This window comes from Oncorhynchus kisutch, linkage group LG10 (assembly GCF_002021735.2).
Source record: "Oncorhynchus kisutch isolate 150728-3 linkage group LG10, Okis_V2, whole genome shotgun sequence".
Classification (NCBI taxonomy): Eukaryota; Metazoa; Chordata; class Actinopteri; order Salmoniformes; family Salmonidae; genus Oncorhynchus; species Oncorhynchus kisutch.
In genome coordinates, this window is record NC_034183.2 from 43,417,618 (window position 1) to 43,434,638 (window position 17,021).

The 17,021-nt window shown below is 38.4% G+C and overlaps 1 protein-coding gene across 5 annotated transcripts; it reads right to left on the reverse strand.

Annotated features, from left to right (window-relative positions):
* Positions 1 to 3,309: 3,309 nt before the first annotated feature.
* On the reverse strand, positions 3,310 to 16,162 carry LOC109898166 (LIM/homeobox protein Lhx9). 5 transcript variants are annotated; one of them, XM_031833723.1, is made up of 6 exons: positions 15,990 to 16,162; positions 12,414 to 12,733; positions 11,235 to 11,437; positions 10,282 to 10,640; positions 7,503 to 7,702; positions 3,310 to 4,274 (listed from the first exon to the last, which is right to left on the reverse strand). In XM_031833723.1, exons 2-6 carry the CDS (start codon positions 12,594 to 12,596, stop codon positions 4,218 to 4,220), a joined length of 1,002 nt encoding a protein of 333 aa, XP_031689583.1. In that variant the 5' UTR covers positions 12,597 to 12,733; positions 15,990 to 16,162; the 3' UTR covers positions 3,310 to 4,217. The 5 variants fall into 5 exon arrangements, with proteins under 5 accessions (XP_031689583.1, XP_031689582.1, XP_020348599.1 ...); XM_020493008.2 differs by lacking the exon at positions 3,310 to 4,274 and adding an exon at positions 4,679 to 6,905 and having other exon boundaries at positions 15,990 to 16,131; XM_031833722.1 differs by lacking the exon at positions 15,990 to 16,162 and having other exon boundaries at positions 10,282 to 10,637; positions 12,414 to 13,069.
* Positions 16,163 to 17,021: the final 859 nt, after the last annotated feature.

Sequence of the window (17,021 nt, forward strand, 5' to 3'; positions counted from 1 at the left end):
AGGAACATGTCAAGACCTGACCCTCAGAGCCTACCTTCTGTTGACCCTGTTGACTCATCAGTAGGAAAGATTTGTTTCTCTTTTGGTCCATTCAACAACAGAGCGATACGATCCTTGTTTCAGCAGGATGTTGTATCTATACCTTATGTCATGCCTTATTGGAATGGATTTATTGATAATTTCTGTTGGAAAAAAGTTTGGATGTTGCCACACACATACCTACTTGTTAACAAAATTAAGGAAGTTTCCTTAAAAAAATTTCATAAATATTATCCTGCCAACCACTATATGAAGAAGTTTAAGGAAAACATCAACTCAAATTGCTCCTTTTGTAATGACCACCCAGAAACAGTTGTGGTTTATAATTGAACACATTTATGAAGATTTTACACTATTGTGGAGAGATGTACTGTTTGGATTCTTTACATACAATAGAAATAAGCAGAATCATTTTTATGTAATTAATTTCATTATTCTTTTGGCCAAATTTCATATACACAAATGTAAATTTACAAACAGAAAACCACATTTTCGTACCCTACAAAAAGAAATTGAACTGTATTTTAAGACGGTTAAATGCTCTACTAACAAAAAGGCTGTTAGAATTGTAAGTATATGCATGTCCCTTAAGGTCCTTGTGTAATTGTAATGTGATATTGTACCCCCTAGCTCGATTGTCTATTGTTTGTAATCTATGTATGCTTGTGTTCCCTCATGTGCTTTATGTATTGATTTGTTATTAATAAAAAATATAATTTAAAAAAATTCAAAATAAAAAAGGAATGATTTTTAAATGGACCACCCTTGGCCGGAAGTTCGTCACTCGTTCATCCCGCAATGATTGTGTTTTCAGCCACCAGTAGCTTGTGGGTGCTTTATATGCACTACAGTCAATTATATATATATTATATATATTTATCATTCTTAATATCTACTGTATGATAGCTAGCAAATGAATTAGCTAACTAACGTTAGCCTGCCCATCTTGATCTTCTGAAGAAGGGAAATGTTTTATTTCTACAATTTCCAAAATGTAACCAAACAAAAACATATCTACTTTTTACATAGTAGCAAAATGTCTAACTTATTTGCATTAGTTTTAACTTAAATTTGTATGTTGACTTCTCCATTGATGTCGTTTTTACGTATTTGCGGACTTTTCTTAGCGGATGTACAATCGTCGCAAATTGAATTATGGAGAGTTTCAGGCCCCGGGGTGAACATGATTGTACACTCACAAAGCCGTCTAAAAATAAGGGCTGAGGGTCTTACGTTGCAAACTTCCCTTGCTTGGCTTATCATTTGGACCACCCTCCAAGATGGCGATGGGGATTCCCCCAAGGGCATAAGGCGAGGGTACGTGGACAAGGGTGTGTCTTTTAAGTGTTTGGACCACAGTCAGGGTGCAACACAAATGGCTGCAATTGTTTGTTAGCATTTTGGCATCATTTCCTAGATTTAGAACATAAAACAAGATTTATAAAGGAAATATCATCCCTTATGTCTACCACAGCAAGTAATTCAATAGTTTAAGCATATATTGTAGGACCATGAACACATTTTTTCAGAATATTTACAAATAAATCGATCTTAATGGGGTTAGCAATCAATGACACAGACATTATTAGAATTAACACTGCATATGAGGATGTAGTGAGATACCCGATGAGTTGGATGATACTTTTCTCGTCAATCATCTTGAAAAAAACATATACTTAAAAGCTGGAGATCAACCAATCATCCATCTTTAACACAATGGAAAGGTTAAATGCTTTATCTAAATATTGAAAGTGCATGGGCGACGGAGAGAAACAAAATGGTGCAGTTTGAGGCCATGTGGCGGAGAGTGATGCGTATGCTGGAGAGGGGAGAAGCAGTTGGGTCTGGGCAGGGGGGATGTTTGTGCGTCTGTGTTTATGTTTTCTATTGTTTCAAAAATTCTTATAAATTAAATCTTGAATAAGCTGAATTCCAACTGGTAATTGGGACAGACATGAATGCCATTCTGGACATGCAGGACAAAACTAATAAGACCAACTACAATCCACAGGCAACCAAGTCTCTCCAACATATACTCTCTGATTACAACCTCATTGACACCTGGCAAGCTCATAACACTAAAGCAAAATAGTTCCCTTTCTATTCAAACAGGCTACTCTTCTATTTTCTTTAATCAGGAAACCAGAAATTCAACATCACTACATGACCAAAAGTATGTGGACAGGACACCTGTTCGTCGAACATCTCATTCCAAAATAATGAGCATTAATATGGAGTTGGTCCCCCCTTTGCTGCTATAACAGCCTCCACTCTTCTGGGAAGGCTTTCCACTAGATGTTGGAACATTCATCTGAAGGGATTTAGGGATTTTATCCCTCGCAAAATGCTTAATAATCTGAAAATATAAATAAAATGACAAAGCATATTTGAGACAACTGTAAAATGAATAATTGTACAATGGAATCTACTAGTATTTAAGAACCTGCAGTCTGCGCAATGCTCCATTATAATCTGAGGCATTCTACAAACCACATATTTTACACACAACTAGTTAACAGCTGAACTTCTTTTACTTGCCACACACACAAACACACTTACACACTAATTGTTACAATAAGAAGCATTCCAGTCACCAACCTCCATCCCTTCACATTCTTGTCAGTCAGCAGGATGCTGTGATGATGTCCAGAATCTACTGAATCCAAGATGGCCGACACTGTTTGTTTGTGTCATGTTGCAATCCCACTTCCTGCTGCTCGCTAGTGTAAACCGTCCACCACCCGGGTATGGAAAAACAGCACGGCCGGCACCCCAGTGAGTGAGGTTTAGGCTTGGACTTGTCTGTAGCGTTTGCTGTTTCCTACGTTGTTGGAATTCAACAGCGAGCTGTTTTACTAGGCCCCATGTGGCACCACCGTTCCCCTCCCTCCTCCTTCCAATCCCGGCCCTCTGCTCCCCTCTGTCTCACTCTTTCCTAACATGGATATGTAGCATTCATCATAGAGCAGTAAGTACACCACACTGAAGGAACCAGGGTAAGGCGGTGGGATCAGGTTGCTGCTAAAGTCCTCGCAATGTGATTCGTGAGATGCGGGTAGTCAAATATAATTGTTGTTTATCTCTAGAATGAAATGTAGTGCCCACATTTGTCAGGATTCTGAATGGACTCCATCCAGAACTTAGAAAATTTAATTGAACAGAAAACAGATCGTAAATAGCTTGAATTCTACATCTAATTAATGTAATTACAGTATTATCAGTAATCACACACTTAGGAATTACATGGGCTGGTTGTGTAATTGAAAGTAACGCTGCATAGTAACCAAGAACCTAAGAATAACCACAATATTGAAATCAGATAATAATTGTATTGTTCATATTGTCCTTGGTTAGCTGAATGTCATGTACATGCATAAATAGGTTTCAAGCATTACAATCCATCCATGTCCTCACAATGACATTTCATTTTCCACCATAAAATATGTGGGCATGATCAGGGACAGGATTTTCACAGGGTTTATTTCACAGCTGACAATGAATGATACAAATACAACGCATCAAACAAAATAATAAAATCCATCTCAAGGATAATGTTATCAAGATGAGGTGCATGCAAAATGGGAATCTTTTTCATCTTTTTTTTTGTTACTTCCTCTTTTCCTTAGTGAAGCCAGATCGCAAAGCGCCAATTCTGCAGTCCTCTTCATCAGCCCGTTTGATGGCCATCATGCTCGCCAGTTTCAAGGAGGCCATTGTGTTTACAAAATTACATTTGTGACAAAATAACTTTTTTCATAGAGTAAGCCGATTCTGTAGAGGGTGGGGTTAGGAGTGTGTGGGGTAAGGGAGGGGAGTAGGTGTGTGTCTGTGTGTGTTCGTGTCCTGTAGTGTTGTTTAAGGTCTGCTGTCTTTTAATCCCATTGTATCTCCTGTGCTGCCAGGCTGCTCTGCTATATACAACTATGTTACTATACAACTTTATTTCACTGTGTGTGAATGGCATTCCAATACAAAGAGCAGTCAAGTCTTTTTTCATAAGGATATCAGTAATCACACACTATTATCCTCTGTAGTTGGATTCAAACGTTCAAGAAAAACTTTTAAAATATTTATTTTGTTGTTTTGGACTAAAACATTTTTTTTCTTCTCTATTCTATGGTCTTATCCTAATATTGTCTTTGTCTTCAATGGTGAGGAATTCCCCTTCTCTTAATACTTTAGGGAATTTTCAAACGTCGGGAAGTTTGGCTGTAATGCCCCAAGATTTGTTCTCCCTGAAAGAAATCATAGAGTAACAATATATTAACTACAGAGCAACCTGGCTTTATGGGTCTGCATTTACTCTTCACTTTAGCTCTACATAGATATATCAATCAATGTGTGCTTTGCAGCATTCCTTTTTCAATTTTAAAAAGTTATAGCCATATTCATGCATTAAAAAGCCATTTTCAGAATTTTTTTGACGACTTGGTTTAGGTGCAAATCCATGGGGCATTACTTTATAACTGTAAACACCATAAAATAGGAAATTAAAATAAGAGTAAAAATGTGGAACGCTTGTTTTGAATTGGTCAATCAATCATTGAATGCTTTTTCATTTGTTGATGTGAGTAAAAAATAAAACAGTATCTAAGGAACAACACAAAAATGGCAAGTGTAATGAAAAATAAAAAACTCATTTAAAGCAAAGTATTTTTATTCACACAAATTTAATAAGATATATAACAACCGTTTGGTCCATAAATATTTAAGGGGAAATAGTTTCTATACACCATCTTTATCAAGAAACAGGGAAACATGGACAATCTTGATAGAACACTTACTGTACTGAACTATTAACACGAAAATCAATTTATAAGATTCTTGGATTAACCAACTATATCTGAAAGAGTGCACAAACGCTTTCTATGACATCGCTGCCCCCTTTTAACAGGATACACCATAAAAAGATCTTCAGAAATAAGATGTAAAACAGTACAAAACTAGTGAGGCGTCACAAGTATGTGAATCAGTTAACAAACAACACATATAATCCTGAAGTTCACAAACTTTCTTCCAAGTTATATCATAAGGCACATAGTAGAACTGAGTTAGGCATCTACTTCATCAAGTAGATTGAGAATAACGCTTTGTTCTACAATAGAACAAATAGTGACAATTACAATAAAATGTTTTTAACCCAGCAGCAAGAACTCCTTCTCTTTCTTTCTCTTAATCCGCACTATGTAGTCCTGCTTTGCTATCAACCACAACCCCAACGCCAACGACCTTAAACAGCTGGCCCAGAAGACAACAAAATACTCATTTAAAATGTTAGAACCCTGCAGAAGGACTGCTTCTCTTTCTTTCTCTTAATTCATTGAGAGGGAAACGTGTTTTTGGTCTGTTCAGTGGCAAGTGATCGTAAAGAAAGTATAAATATGGCCTAACGTGAACATGGAGGATGATTTATTTGTCCCACTGGCTGCATGTCTTCTACTATCTCTAGTTTTCTGAGGTCATTGTAAAGTTTGTCAGCTCTACGCCTCTAATCTGCCACATTGTCATCCCTCACTTTTTAACCTCCTCCCTTTTCCCTTTTTTTAATCAACCCTTCTTTACCCTGAGCAAAATGATGGGCAGTATTTTATTTAACAGTAATTCTACGGGCACGTTGAATCCAGATAAACTATATTTTTTAATCCATTTGTGTGTTGGTATGTAAAATTAGGCCAGCAGATTAGAAAAAGTGCACTGTCATGGAAAAAATCCTTTCAAACAGTGCCGATTCAACTGTGTCCCAATCCAGAATTTCACTCACTGATTTCTATTGTGGAATTCTTTCTAATATCAATGTTACTGCATTACATCTTTGACAGTTACCACTGTACAGATCTATAGATTTGTTCCGTTGTTATTGATTTTTTTCCCAGTTGAGGTGTGTCAAGACAAAATGCATGTTGAGGTCACAGCAGCCACCTGGCATTTGAGTTGTAATTGTCCGGGTTCTTGTAATGTATACAGTGCAATTTAGAGATTAGAATGACTAATCCATAAAATAATCCAATGTTTTGTTAGGTCCAGGATAACTCTGAATTATATTTTACAACGTATTCTGCGAATGTATTTTGATTTTGAAAAAACAAAATATCCTAATATGTCTTAAATAGGATAGTGCTAACATACACATTTCTAGAGCAAAATATTAATGATTTTAAATTAATTGATCAGTAAATAATACATTAATTATCAGGGATGGATAAATTTAGACTTAATCAAATGACCAAATGAAATAAAATAAAGTAAAAATAATATACTTTTCCCATTTTAAATAGTTCCATTTGGGCTCTGTCCAAGATTGTTGAACCCTGTTCATAATTGTTCAATGCCGTCCAGATTCAAAATGTCCTCTACACAAAACCAATCACTAAATACGTTGACTACAAACAGCTGCCAAGCGGTTGCAAATGCTACACATCAACATAATTTCCTCCTGTTTAAATGTTGCTGTAGTTGTTCTTGTTGATCTTGTTGCTTTTTTGTTGGGTACAGTACAGTACTTCCTGTATCCACAGAACTGTCTCTGTTTTCTTTAAAGGTGTTTAAAAAAATGTAAATGCAAATTATGGAAAAAAAACCATAAATGAGTTAAGAGCTTAGAGTTGTAGAGCTTGCTAGAAAAGGTTTGTCAAGGTAGTCTGTGAGGGGCTCCCCGAATCATGGCTGTCCAAACTAGATGTGACGGAGGTCACTACAGTGATAGAGGGATTGGTCAGGTCTGTTAGTGTGGCCGCACTGGAGGGGGGCGTCAGAGCGCCGCTGTCGGACGAGGGCGGCGGGAGTGACGTGCCGTCGGCCTTGTCATTACCATTCTCCTGTCGCAAAACGTTCCTTCTGAATTTGGCTCTTGCGTTTTGGAACCATACCTGCAAATCCAATCCAATGGCTTTTACTTTATGTTTATGTCTAATTTATTAACTTATTTTCTTTGTCTCCTTTCTTTCTAATAAAATGCAATGGTTATGACATCACAGTGTTGTCCACTACCTGACTCTCCCCGTAGAGTAGAAAGAGTAAAGAACAATACCTACAAACTGTTTTTGACGCCATTATTTTGGGCTCAGGGAGTAGAAACCAAATGAGAAATGACCAGCTGAAAGAGTATTTTTATTTTGTAAAAGATCCTTACAGACTTGTGCACTCTCTCTTAAATTACTCTTCCCACCACTGACCCAGGGAGATTGGGAGTGATACGTGGATGAATTATATGTCTAGAAACCCTAAACACTACAAATACCATACATCTCCTTCATACAGTACATCAAGGAAGCTGGTGCCTAACAACATTCCATACAACATCGGTAGAAAACCAATGAAAATAATTGTATAAAAAAAACATGATTTCAATGGACTTGAATGGAACTGATGGTCAAATGTGAGAACAGACAATGGACTGGGGGATATAGAGTGATGATGTCATACTAGGTCAGAGGTCAGAAATGAGGGCGATGGCTACTGCTTACCTGTAGAACTCTTTTGGTGAGGCCTGTCTTCTGGGCAAGCTGTTTGAGGTCCTTGGCGTCGGGGTTGTGGTTGATAGCAAAGTAGGACTTCATGGTGCGGAGCTGGTGGTGCTTGAAGGAGGTGCGCATGCGCTTGGTCTTCTGGGAGGGAGGGTAGGCCTGGTCACGGTCCAGGTGGTCTCCATCGTTCTCATTACAACCTGACCAAGAGGAGGAGAAGGAGGGGGTGCAAAGTTAGAACAGATATACTGTGGTAAAGTGTGCATTGCAGTATAATTCTTCAAACAAAAAGTGGGGTGCTGTTGGTCCTCGTACATATAATCCTGAGTTGTCAACATAGACAGCACTCCCAAAATCAAGGTTGTTAGTTATAGAAAGACAGCACATCCGATCAGGGTTAGGATAAGGTTATGATGATTCCATTGAAGAGGAATTAAAGGCGTAAAATGGCCATCATTTTCAGTTAAGATTGAATGAAATCTTTAATTGAATCAAACATAAGTTATTCAAATTGTAACGGACACAAGCCCCTTAGAAAGTATGTAAAGCAGATCCATATCTACAGTAGGAGTTGATCAGTCCTCAATTTGGTCAAGCTAGCATTTCTACTCCTCTGTGCTTAAAGAAAGCAATAATGTATTGTCATTAAAATGTCATCTCTACTTCCAATATGCACCATACTAATATTCTGTCCTGTCTATTGAAAGATATTTAAAATAATTGATTGTCATGCCATGATCAAAAGACAATTATTTTCAACACATCCAGCAGACATGCATATTCCTATAACAGACTTTACTCATTCTACTATAGGCCTATTAGCTAAAGTGGTCATCTCTAAATCTCTGACTAATAAAAGAGAGCAAAGGCTATAGTAGGCTGTTAATATATTCAAGACACCTATCTTGATATTTCCGCCCCCTGCAAATGCAAAACACAGTTCAAATGACAGACTTTAGTGCTGGTTTCACAGACCTAAACTAGACGTTTAGTTGATACAGAACTAAACATGAACACAGAAAAACCTAGGATTAAATCTCTCTGGGCTACAGAATCTATGTATTTTTCAAATGAATCTTGGCCATAGTCCAAGACTACTACTAATATTTCATCAGAAATGTGTAACTTAAAACACTTATTTTCAGATGTCAAATATGCATCTTAATTCATGTTAGACAAGCATCTTAAAAGCACTGCAATAAAATAACAGCTACATCTTTAAATCTTGGGTATCCCATTTTCCTCAGCTATGATTGCTTGCTGAGTGCCTTTATTTCTACAACTACCCACCAGGGGTCGCTAACAAAACATGCTGAGTCGGTATTCCAACTGCAAGGTCGACATGGGACTGACCGCATGGAATAATTATCTAAAGACGTAGGCTATAAGCATATAGAGTCGATGGAACCTAAACATTAAACCGGATATAAAAATATCAACATTTTTGCTCGAAATTGACTATGAAAGACAGGCAATTTCTGATTATACCTAATGGAATGTTTTTTGAGTGCTTATGGACAAAAGCAGGATTTAATTCAGAGCTAAATTCAATCATATGTATTTGCAGTGCAACCAAAAGTGTTTTAAATATGGAAAGAGCACAACATCTACAGCTGAACATAAATACAAAACAAATTAAGGGGGCATATGGGCATGTTTCTGAAATAGTCTTGAGAAAAGAACCATTACCACCACCCTTGTCGTTATTAAAGCAAAATACTGTAGTCCAATAAACATAACATATTAGGCTTGGGATAGACCATATTAGAGGACATAACAAAATTATCGCATGAAAACAATTCAAATTATTTTTTTAATAACGTTAGATACTGGAGGATGTAATGTTGTTGCTTGTTTGTTTAGTTTTTTTGTATCCCGCTCCATCTCACTCACTCTGTTTCTGAGAACTGTGCTGACCTTCCGAGTATGATTCAGTGGTTGGAAGCCAGGGATTCCTACATCACCTTCAATTAACGCAGAACAATTATTTAACACGCAGATTACCCTTATTCCTCTCCATGCATGGAGAACAGAACAAATTTGGCACACAGTGACAAACTTTCTCAACCGGACACTAATTGTAAAAAGCGACTACAAAAGAAACGCCGCGGGGTTGGTTAGATTTTAACATTCACGTTTTCAATGCCAGTTTTTAATTGTAAAATTACCTGTAATGTATAACGAGGAGGCAATTTCCCCCAAGAAAGGCGACATTTTAAATAGTTGAACCCAAATTACTTTTACCCCCTGCACGTGCGTAGGTCACTGGTTCAAGTTCATGTGTGTACCCATTTTACAAATTCGATTACCTAATGAGAGCCATAATTAGGCTATAAAAGTCAAACTAATGGTTAACTGGGGGTACATTTTTGATCATTTTGACAGCATGCAATTTAGCCTAAAGAGGAGAAATGCAAATACGCTACTTCATGAACAGAGCACACATTCAAAGTAGGCATCTTCCAAGGTGTGGAATGGCTAATTGTTCTCTTTCGTGTCCCCCCTTTTTTGGTTAAAATTGCTTTTGGTGTAGGACTACAGAGATGAGGCCTATGCCCTTAAACACGGATCAAGCCAAATAATTAATGAAATCTCTATATTCGACATTATCTTTTCTACTCAGTTCACCAGCGCTCGTCATGGGTTGGTTAGTTAGCATGTAGCCTAACAGGTTATAGGCCTCAATCAAAACATCCCCACCGTAACGTTATTTTCAAACAGCGCAATAGCCATCTGTGCGTACAACTTCCCGACCAGCAACTCCTCTCCGTCTCCTCACCTGAGTTGTAGCTGGCGATGTCTATGCCCATGGCGGGGCTCTTCCTCTTGCGAGGCCTTCCCTTCTGAGCTGTACCAGTGCCATTGAAGTAAGGCAGCGCCAGACCTCCGCCTTTAGCCGCCAGCTCGGAGTAGTTGAGGCCGGGGTGTGGGTACTCTCCCTGGGCTATGGTCTCGAAGTGGACCCGGCAGTACACCAGGCTGTCCTTCATACCGAAGTGGTCACCGGTGGTCAGGGTCTTGTTGCACGTGGTGCACGTGAAGCAGCTCAGATGGTACACCGAGTCCCGTGCACGCATTACCATCTCCGATGCGGATATCCCGAGGTGGCAGCGCGCACACCTCTGCACTGAGAACCTTCTGAAACAAGGACGCAATTCTTTAAAAACACGCCCAGACATAACACGTCTAAAACACTCAAAACAGGGTTGAAAAAAAATGGAACACAAACACACACCGCGAGTGGCTACATAAAATACAACTCTATGTTCTTACTGTGTTTTTATTCAGCAGTTTGCATGTAATGTCATAACCTCCATCCGCAGGCCTATAATAACATATCGCATTTGCAGCATGGCCAAGAGACGACAGATTGCCTCTGATATTTAGGCTGCTTGGCTATTAACAGCTATTTATATTTCCATGTAGTAGATTCATTATATGGGGCCTTCCTTGTATGACTTGTTGAATATGCCAAAGCTATAGCTGATCGAACCAATACGCCTTATGTGCGTACATTTAACCTATAGCCTATTTCAAATGTTCTGTGGCCTGTGTTTGTGTTTATAGATCTATCGTTTCAGACATTAACAATAGTTTGTATGACAGGCCTAATGCCAAACACACAAGAGAGTGAGGGAGGGAGAGAGCGTGTGTTCAATCGTCGAATATTAAAATCAATCATTTCACTAGGCCTATAGAAAAACAACCAATCATAACCGTATGCTTTCTTACCTGTAGTAATCCTCCTTGCAGTAGATGCTGCCATCCTTGGCAAAACACGTGAGTTCTGACTCCAAATGTTGTTTACATTCACAGCATTTGAGGCACCGCAGGTGCCACTGTTTATCCACAGCGAGTAGGTAATATCTATCCGAGATTTTGCCTCCACAGCCAGCACACAACGCGGGCTTCTCCGGTCCCATCGAAGGCATGGTCTGGAAGAGGAGGGGAATATTAATACATGTGGAAATGCATGGCTCACATCCTGCGCATGTGGTGGGGACTATACTTCCCATGTGGGGTTTGGCTTGTGTGTGATAAAACTGTGACATATCTGAAAAAATACATATTAGCCTAATATGAGCAATGCACCATTTTCTTAAAAATAAATCAATAGTACAACGATCGTTAGACTTTCTTAAGTAGCCTATATATGACAGTTCGGTTTTAAAGCCAATCCCAAGAAATTCCTGCGGAGCTGAAAATGTGTCAACATGCAGGGCCGGTTGTGTTTAGGGAGTAACTGCATTCAATTTATCTAACAAATGGAGCCTGTATACATAAATGTATTACAATGACAAAGAATAATTAATTGCGCTTCATTGCACATTTAAAATAAGCTGTATCGACAGCCTGGTGCGCTATGTCCTCCTACTTTCACACGTCTATAACTTAGCATTACTGCCAAAAGAACAACAATTAATAATAATAATAATAACAATAAATGATTATGTAGAGATGCTAATAATTTCCAAACTATTATCTATGTAATAACTGTTTAATTAGGACTATATGTTATATACATAAACAATAACAGCAATTTGTTATTTGCTCAAAATATAAATTGTGTAACAATTTGGCAAAATGTGAGTAATAATTGTCACTTTTACTTTATGTACTTTCACTTAGTTTAGTTGATAACTGAATGTATTTGTATTACATACGAACATTTCCACACACATACATGTTCTTTAAAAAATGTTTTTTTGTCCATATAGGAACCTGTAAACGCAATATTAAACCCAACATTTTCTTTCGAGTGATTATTTCTTGCAACAATCTTAGCCCAACTACAGCTTCATAAAGCATGTCCTTGCATTTAAACAGTTATGCCCATTTGGATGTAAGTGGTAATCTTCATGGATGTCAGGACAAGAAAAGAAAACATTTAATTTAGTTCATTTTTCTTACCGATTCCCTTCCGTTGAGCTGCACGCCCTTGGTAAGGCGCGAGTCGGTTTTGGATCTCCTCTCCATCTCCTCCATGATGCCTTGGATGTGGTCACCGGAGATCCCGTGGAACAGCATGGCTCCCGCTCCTGAACGACGCAATGTGCAACTGCTCGCTTCTGCCTTGCAGCCCACAACTTCCATATACAGCTCTGCGTCCCGTTGGCTCAGAGCATCCGACTGGCTCTGCTGTTAGACTGTTAGACAGGCACACACACAAACACACACACACACACACACAAACAAACAAACAAACAAGAGACACACTCAGCTCACCTCCCCTGCAAGTGGTGGATAGATGAGGGACGGGGAGAAATCAAGGCAGGAAGAAATTATTTCCTCTCCCCTGAATGTTTTGTAAAAAAAAAATAAGTATAGTCCAGCTGATCCGGCGGTGGCCAGTTTATGCACAGATGATGGTGGTGATGGACGGTTAAAATTGCAGAAGTTTAGATTAGGTGTTTTTCTCTCGACAGTCCCGCGCCGATCTCACGTTATAGGGTTCCGTGTGCTTGAAGGTCAGATTGGGACTGCCTGAGTTGGAGAGCCGTGTCCTATTTGTGAAGAGAGCAAAAGCCTGCCCAGTTTGGATAATTTGGTAGGAGGAGTCGTTCCCTCTCTCTATGCCACTGATTTCTATTCACCAACAAAGAGCTGTCACTCTCCCCTCTAACCCGCGGTGCATGTTGGCTGCGAGAGCGTGGAGAGAGACACTTTGGTTATTGACATTTTCATTACTTTTCTTTTCTATAGGTTTTAGTTATCGGAAGACATTAGTGGAGTCTAAATCGCAGTGACACGATACGGTTTAGTGAAATTTGCATAATCTCTTGGTGTGATTGAATTAGAAGGATAAACCTTGGATATTGAATTGTAATTTGAACGAATTTTAATCTGTATAAACTGTAATATGGAGTTTCAGTAGCCTCACTTGCTGAATTTGATTCGATAACTTTATGTGAAACGTCTAGTGGAAAAGCACGTCTTAAGTGAAACAGTCGTGTGAGGGTGATACCTTTTCTTGTCATGTATTTTTTGCCGCCGTGCATTTTTAAATGTGATACTCATTTACCTGTGAGCGTGCTGTGTATGCCTAATAACTAAGTAAGGCTATAACATGTTTATACAATTTTTTTAAAGAAGTTGAACATTTTGGATTGGATTTTGAAAATATTAGTTGTATTGGTAAAACGTTCAATTTACCCGGATTCTGATTAATTAATACTATAGAATACATGTTGTGTGTATGTGTGTGTGTCATAGCCAACATATGTCCAGTGTAGCCTACAAAACACAAGTAGGCCTGCGAAATAATTTTAGACCTATATACGATAAATATGCCTCAAAGAGTGCATGGCAAATACATAGGCCCATTCTAAAACGGACAAATGCCAGGCTCTTTTCTCTTTTTCTGATAACCAACAAAAGACGTTAGGCCTATCCCAATTAAGAAGACATTAGCTTATATGAATTGTCGAGTTATATAGCTGCATGTGTTGAAGTGACAGTGGTAGGCTGCATTCTGTGTAAGTAACGTAGGCCCTAATTACTGCTTTTAAAGCCAGATCAATGCTCTCTTAATTAAACAGTAACCTAAAATCAACGTAAACTAATTATCCGCCACTGACTCATTAGCATGTCCCTCGTCTCTCCAATTAAACATTCTGTACTCAAACTATCACTTTACACTGACAGACAGGCTTCTCTCTCCAATGTGTGACAACACACACCCATTATATTAGCTAAATCGGTTAGTTTCTTTGTAAATTTAAATTGTGCACCTTCATCCAAGATATTGAATTCCATTAAATATTTTTTATTGTTTGTATAGCATGTGGTTGAAGAAGTCATTTCTATTATCTATAACGAATGTGTGTGTCGTTTTGTGCCTAAGTTCCCGGCCGAGGCCTGACAGACAATAAAACACGTCTGGGAGATTTTAAGGTTTTGTGTCAGAGGACAAAAGATAACTCTCCTTACAGTCCGGACCATTAGACTTCCCAAAGCTCCATGAAGTTGCAGGTGCGCTTCCTCACGCCAACGCCAATCATTTTAAGACCTGTTACATTTCCATTTTGTCGCGGGGATCAGAAGTCGTGTGTTTAATTGGGCCCCCCTAGATAACACGGCGCGTAAATGTCTAAACTTTAAAGGAGGTGGATGTGCTATATAGCAGCAGCGGAGTTAATTCGCGCTCTGTCAGTTTCATTCCACTGAAGTAAAAAAAAAAAAGGCACTCAGGATTAATTTCACTTGGACAAAGAAAACCTAAAAACGGGAAACGTGCAGTTCAGTGTGACATTTACTTGAAGTGTTTATTATGCGGTCCCAAGAGAGCATAGGACACGCAGAAGTGGCCCACCTAATTTAAAAACGCTTATACAAAATGTAGGCTATAGCTGTTGTAAACTTATTTATTTGAGAAAATAAAATTAGCCATGTTATTATTATTATTATTTCATTGAGCCTCTTCAGAAGGAATAGGAAATGTTACATAGCCCCTAGATGCATGTGTCTCCCTGGCCTCCAGCAATGACATTTCATCCAAGTGAAAAAGGATTAAAATGCGTCAGTGCATCCACGAGCTCTCCCAGTGTTCATCTCTGAAATGGAAAACAACCCATTTCGTTTTTTAAACTTAGATCGATATTTAACGTTATCCCCTCTTAGTTTATAGCTAGGCCTATTTCACAAGTCTATAGGCCTATAGCAGGTTCTTCTTTAGACTATATAAATGCGTAATTGCCTCCTATATGATGTTTAAAAGAAATGCCCATTGATGATGCAATTTAGAGCCTAATGCCAATAATGATGACTCCGACACATATAATTATCAATTTACGAAAATAATGTATTGGTCTTTAAACGAGTTGGCTTTTATATTTTTCGTTGAATTCATCTCTGCATTGTCTTAACCATGCCGGGGTTTTGTCTCGTGAAGAATAATATACATCAAATTAAATATATGAGCCAACAAAAGTATTTACATTCCTGTCAGAATTCCTCTATATTTTACTATTATTTGGTGGCTCCAGAAGACTATTTATCATGACATTTGAGAATTGGCAACACATTTAGGCTACTATGAATTCCTTTTTAGTCCGTTTTCCCCCTCGTGCCTTTTCACTATTTTGCTGCGGCTTTGCTGAGAATCATGCAGTTCACTGTACTGTGCAGCTCTTCTCAATTTCAACCTTGATTTCTTTCAAACAAAATGTTTACCACGAACATACTGTATTCGGAACAATGACAGATAAGACAGCTATATTTTAACTATTCCACGGGCGGCTCAATGCTGACTTTTGTTTCCTTGTGAATGAAAGAAATATCGCCAATCCGTCAACATAGGCTTTCTCAAAGCTCAGTTATATGGCTCACTATATGGCTCACCGTCATTATTAATGCAACGTCTTATAGCTTACACACACGCACAACTTTAGTACACGCACCTCGGAAAATAGCAACCATGTGCATATAATGTATAGCACATCGAATAATTGTGTGAAAATGTGTAATTCAGGTGAAAGTTGAGGTTACCTTCAGGCTGATAATGCGCTGTCCTGGTATAGAAACCAACCTTGTGTTGAGAAGGTTGCGGGCCTGTAGAAGAGAGGAAAGGAGAGGAGGAGGAGGAGAGGATAGCAGAGATTCTGCCGGTAGATGGGGGTTGTTCCTTGTTTCTCGTAGTCCTAGTGAGTGTCAATTAAAACAAACCTACCGCTTGGCGAGAAGATATTTATATATATATTCCTCTCCCTCCACCAAACCCTCTCAAACAAACGGTTAATGAGAGCTCACGAGCCAACGTTGAGACGCACGCACGAGCACGAACACACACACGCAGACACACACACACATCCCGGGTTTGTCCAAAATATCAGTATGTCATTGCCCATATGAATAAAATCAGGTCAAGTGTTTGTTACACCCTGATAGCAGGGATCCATGTTAATAAATCCTTGAGCTCTGCAGTCAAACTGTCTTAACAATATCTGTCGAAGATGAAAACAGCAAGGTGCACTCCTAATAACCTTACAGTGCATAGAAATAATGTTATTCAATTGAGATTATTATGAAACTTAACATTAATTTATGTTGTGTCACATGTCATAAACCTAATATGTTATATAGGTATATTTCCCAAATCAGGGGAAATATTGAAAACTGTTGAAACCAAATATTGTGATTTTAAAGACAGAAAAAAATAATTACATTAAATTTCTCCTCTGAAATGGTCTAGGCTTATGGCATTCACATGTAGTGTTTTCTAATCACATGGAAAAAATATCCTCTGTTTTTGAATGGTTCCATTCCACTTTGAGTCAATCCCTGTCTCTCCTCCAGTCAATAGGCCTACCGGTAGGCAATGAAAAATGAAAGATGGTCAATATAATTCTACCACACTAGCTAGGTTTCCATCCCATTGACATATTTTCTTGAATATTTTTTTAAATCCTCATAAAACATTATGCGCATTTTCCCACCAGAGAGGATAAAGGCTGTAGGTGATGATTCAGTGCACATAAAAATACATTTTGCAGTTATATTCTCATGTACTGAATAGAAAAT

Excerpts from the sequence above, each read along its gene's own strand:
- LOC109898166 (XM_020493008.2), bottom strand. The coding sequence starts at position 12,596 with ATGGAAGTTGTGGGCTGCAAGGCAGAAGCGAGCAGTTGCACATTGCGT. Across the intron at positions 11,438-12,413 it reads AGCTCAACGGAAGGGAATCG|ACCATGCCTTCGATGGGACC; the intron begins GTAAGAAAAATG and ends CTCCTCTTCCAG. Across the intron at positions 6,906-7,502 it reads TCACCAAAAGAGTTCTACAG|GTATGGTTCCAAAACGCAAG; the intron begins GTAAGCAGTAGC and ends TTGGATTTGCAG.